Below are 4,440 nucleotides of genomic sequence, written 5' to 3'. Positions count from 1 at the left end.
CGTGGGAGGCTGTAGGGTAATTGGGGCTATAGGAGGAGATACATGGAGGCAATATGGGGATATAGGAAGGTGTGAAGGAACATCAGTGGGCTGTAGGGTCATACTGGGCTTTGGGGGGCTGTGGAGGGATATGGGGGGGCAGTAGGGTACTATGGGGTAAAGAGGGCTGTAGGGTAATGTAAGGCTACAGGGGGCAGTCGGGGGATTCACTGGGGGAAGAAGAGGATCTGAATGAGGAAATGGGGAGGGGGGGGCAAGGGAGCCTTAGGGTGAGAATAGGGGGAATCGGTGGGGGGAGGGAGAGAGGACAGCGGTGGTCAGAATGAGGAGTTTCATGGGGGGTTGGATAGGAGAGACTCCTCTCCTCCACTGAGGACAAGGAGAGGCCTGAGGGCCTCAATGCCTTTTTTATGCCTGCCTTTAACAGCCAGGCCAGTCATCCTCTGGGCTTTTGATGCCCCGGTCTGGAAGTCTGGGCGCTGCTCAGAATTTGCCCCCAGCCATTCCGGTGGAGACAAACAGAGAGCTGCTCCTCCAAGTCACAAGTCCATGGGACCGGATGGGCTGCACCGTGGTGCTGAGGGAGCTGGCGGGATGCTGCCAGGAGCTGGGGGTGCTGGTTGGTGCTCTTCCCCTAGTTGGTCTTACGGGGGGTTTCCAACCTATGTGGGAGGGGAAGGGACCCTGGGGACAAGAATGGAGAGTGGGGGGCGCTGAGGAGGGGGGGGTCAAAAAGGACTGCAGGAACTGGAGTGGGGAGGCTCTAATGGTCAGCTGGGATGGGACCGGGGGGAGAGTGACAGCATGGCCGCCGCCTCCTCGCGGTGCAGGGTGATGACGTCACAGCCCAGCTCAACCCTGCAGCTCCTCCCTCCCCCCAGCCCCAAGGCGCTGCTCCAGTCATCACCCCCAGCGCAGGCAGAAAATCATCAACGTTTTACTTTAATTACTGCCATCTAATGATCTCCGCTGCCTGTTACGGATCGCCGTGGATTTCCACCCTGTACACGCAGGTGTGCTCCGTGTTTCCCCAGTTGCTCCACACCTCCAGCTTGACACGGCTGAAGGCTTTGCGGGGCTCCTCCTGCTGACACAAAGACGAGAGGCTTCGTTACGCACTGCTGCTGCTGCCGCTCTCTGCTCCAGCAGGGAGAAAAAGTGCTTCCAAAGCTGGGATGGCTGCCTCGTCTGTCTGCCCCGCAGGAGTCGGCCGCAGAGCACAGCAGATCAGAGCAGGCTGAGCAGGCAGACCCTTCCCTCCTCCTCCCCGGCAGCCTGCCACACGCGCCAGCCATACCTGCACGTGGAAGGTCTGGGCGATCTCTCCGTCCAAGTCATAAACAAAAAGCCCCAGGAGAGTTTCACCGTCGGCCTCATCCACTCCCTGAAAGGCAAGAGAGGATTTGGGTCATGCTTAGGCAGGCCGTGCAGGAAAGAACGCGCCGAAGCCAAAGCCCAGAGCCCTTCACCCCACATCAGCTCTGCAGGGTTGGAGCACAAAGGAGGGTGAGCCTGAGTCGGGGCATGCGGAGCAATTCAATTGGGACACGAAGAGCAGCAGAGGCCTCTGGAGGCGTGAAACCACCCCGAGGGCCCCGGTGCCCTTAGGCAGGATGCCGTGCTCTGCAGCAGCCGCCGCAGCTCTCTGGGAGCTCCTACCACCAAGGGGTCTCACGGGGCTCTGTAGCAAAGCTTTTCCTCGGGGCCCTCCAGGAAAAGCAGCGGGCAGAGACTTACCAAGACAGCAAACTCTTTGGGAGCGCTACTGACTTCCCCGGAGGGAGAGACCGCCTTGGAGACGTGCCACACGGTGAGAGCTGTGGGCTGGATTTTCTTCGGCAGCCAGATAAGCGCGTGGCCCCGGGATCCTCGGAAAGCCCAGCAGTTTCCAGGAGAAATATGGGGCTGAAACGAGGAGCGGTCTGTGAGCGGCGAGGCACAGCCCCAGGGCTGGCTGTTGGCAAGGAGCACAGAGCTCGCCTTCTCTGTGGCTGCCGCTCTCCTCGTAATGGAACAGCAGTCAAGGGACAGGAGGGGACATGCAAAGGTCTGGACGACGGCTCTGCAGTCAGTCGCCTTCTGTGCTTGCCCAGAGCCGGCAGCGCAGCCCTCCGGCATCTGTCAGCCCATCGCCCTCCCGAGCTGGTGTCAGTGATGTGGGGAAGTGTGGGCTGAGCAGCGCAGCTGGGCCAAGGGAATTGCTGCAGCCAGAAGGCGAGGCAGGGAACCCACAGGCACCGTTTCCCCTGCCGTGACTGCAGCAGCGTTTCGGGAGGGAGAAAGCCAGTGGTTCTTCCAGCCATCATAACTCTTGGATGTCCTCTCCAAATCCACAGTGGCACCTGCAATAAAGATGGAGAGGTGTGCACGAGGGCGGCCCAGTGGGGAGCTGGAGGAGCGAATGCTCGCTCCCTGAAGCTCCTGGCGGGGCTCTGGGGTGCAAAATCCCTCCCTCTGTGTGTGGGAACTGTGGAGTCCCAGCCTGAGGCACTGATGGAGCACATGGGGAAAGGAGCCGCTCAGCCCCACGAGCACAGCTGGAGGCTTTTTAAATCCTCAGAGAGGGAAGATTTAGATGGGATGTCAAGAGGAAATTCTTGATCTTGATCCCCATTGGGCAGCGAGGCCCTGCAGTGTGCCACCCGGAGAAGCCATGGATGCCCCATTCCTGGAGGCCAGGTTGGACGGGGCCCTGAGCACCCGATGGAAAGGCTGGCAGCCCTGCCAACGGCAGGGAGCTGGACTGCGGTGCTCTGTAAGGTCCCTGCAGAGCTCAGCCGTTCTAAAGCTCCATGAGATAACTGACAGAAAGCAGAGCTCGGCAGGCTATGGGGAGCGCCAGACGGAAGCTGGGGGCAGTGAAGCTGTCTGCCCACGTACCCATGGTTTCCAGAGCCCAGTTGGGCATCCAGGTGCCGTTCTCCACGCTCTTCTCAATGGCGCGCTGTGTCAGCTGCAGAATTTCCTGGCAACAAAGAGGGAACGGAGAGACAGCAGTGAGCACAAACGCAGGAGGAGATGGGTGTGAGCAGGGAGTCCTAAGGGAGGGCGCTGTGTCCTTCCAGAAATCCGGCAAGATCTTCCAGAAAGTCGCCCCGATGAGCCACGGGACTCAGAGACACAAAGATGGACCTCGGGCTCTGCCTGCTCCCCTTGCTGCCATCTCCAGAACAGCCTGGGCAGCCGGAGCACAGCGCTGCCTCTGGAAAGGGCTGAGAGGAAGCAGGAGGCAGCAGTGCTGTTACCTTTCTCTTCACTCCATGGATCCCGTTCTCCCGGAGGACATCAAACATGGACTGCAGAATCAGGTCCTTGGTGGCCGACAGCTGAGTGCTTTTCACATTCAGCTCCTGCCTCTTCTCCAGCCAAAGCGGTGAGTTCCTGGAGGCAAAGGCAAAGCGAGTCTTGCTCAGCACTGCTCACCCCGCAGCTCACAGCTCCAGAGCCGTGAGGTGAAGCGTCCTGGGGGGTTGTGCCCTTCCTTCTCCCCCAGCCTCTTCCCTTCCCCCACTCATCCTTCAAATCCATGCCTCTCCAGGTAAGAGAGCAGGACGTGGTGAGGAACCATGCCAAAGGCTCTGCAGAAGTGCAGGTCGATGACATCCACCTTCCCCCATCCTCCATCATCAGAAGCCACCAGGTTGCTCCGCTCTGCCCTCAGCGCAGCTGCGCTGGCTCTTGGGTCACCGCTCGGTCCCTCACGTGCCGTGACGCAGCTTCAAGGAGGATCTGCTCCGCCATCTTCCCAGGTGCAGAGCTGAGGCTCACCGGCCACTGGTTCCCCAGGTCTTCCTTCCTCCCTTTCTGCAGAGGTGGAAGCATTCCTTTGTGTCCCCACGCAGAGTTGTTGAGGAGGAGCGAGGCTGCTCTCCCCTTGAAGCTGCAGTGACAGTTCTGGAGCTGTCGCTCACGGGTTCCTTTTGCTAAACTTGCATGTTGGTTCTTAAGCTGAAGCGCTGAGCTGAACAGAGCACCCACGTCAGTCCCTGCTTCTCCCCCTCGTCCTCGCGTAGGGATAAGCTTGGAAGGAGGACAGAGGGGAGCATCCTGACGCTGCCTGTTGCGTCCCATCCCCACGGTTCTGCCCTACCCCCGATCGCTCCCCCACCTCCCCAGCAGATTCCAGGTCTCTCCATTCCCCCCACACTCTTCTTCAACCTTGCTGCCCCTCAAGCCTACTCAGGCTTCAAGCCCTGTGTCCCCCCCTTTCCTCCCCCCACCTCCCCATCCCAGGGTATTTCACTGCCCTCCCCCCCCCACGGGTGGCCCACAACCCCCCAAGTCCCTCAGTCTGACCCCTGGGGTTACGCTCCCCCACCTCCAATTCCCCCATTCTCACCAATGGAGTCCTCTTCCCCCCTTCCTTCAATTCCTCCATCAGTGTTTGCCCTCATTCCCCGTTCTGACCCCCAGGGTCCCCTATCTGACCCCCTCCCCCCT

General features: G+C 60.2%; 1 protein-coding gene across 5 annotated transcripts; it reads right to left on the bottom strand.

The window, feature by feature from the left end:
- Positions 1-917: 917 nt before the first annotated feature.
- Positions 918-4,072, bottom strand: LOC122193387 (SUN domain-containing protein 3-like). 5 transcript variants are annotated; one of them, XR_006182880.1, is made up of 6 exons: positions 3,531-4,072; positions 3,246-3,381; positions 2,881-2,965; positions 1,738-2,342; positions 1,298-1,384; positions 918-1,084 (listed from the first exon to the last, which is right to left on the bottom strand). XR_006182880.1 is itself a non-coding variant. In XM_042894163.1 (6 exons), exons 3-6 carry the CDS (start codon positions 2,116-2,118, stop codon positions 977-979), a joined length of 504 nt encoding a protein of 167 aa, XP_042750097.1. In that variant the 5' UTR covers positions 2,119-2,342; positions 2,881-2,965; positions 3,246-4,072; the 3' UTR covers positions 918-976. The 5 variants fall into 5 exon arrangements, 2 of the variants coding, with proteins under 2 accessions (XP_042750097.1, XP_042750096.1); XR_006182881.1 differs by having other exon boundaries at positions 3,608-4,072; XR_006182882.1 differs by having other exon boundaries at positions 3,769-4,072.
- Positions 4,073-4,440: the final 368 nt, after the last annotated feature.

This window comes from Lagopus leucura, unplaced genomic scaffold (assembly GCF_019238085.1).
Source record: "Lagopus leucura isolate 7727_CA_CO unplaced genomic scaffold, USGS_WTPT01 28275-0_obj-0_obj, whole genome shotgun sequence".
In the NCBI taxonomy this organism is placed as follows: Eukaryota; Metazoa; Chordata; class Aves; order Galliformes; family Phasianidae; genus Lagopus; species Lagopus leucura.
The sequence above is the reverse complement of the archived record's forward strand: the minus strand, read 5'-3'. Positions and strand labels throughout refer to the sequence as shown.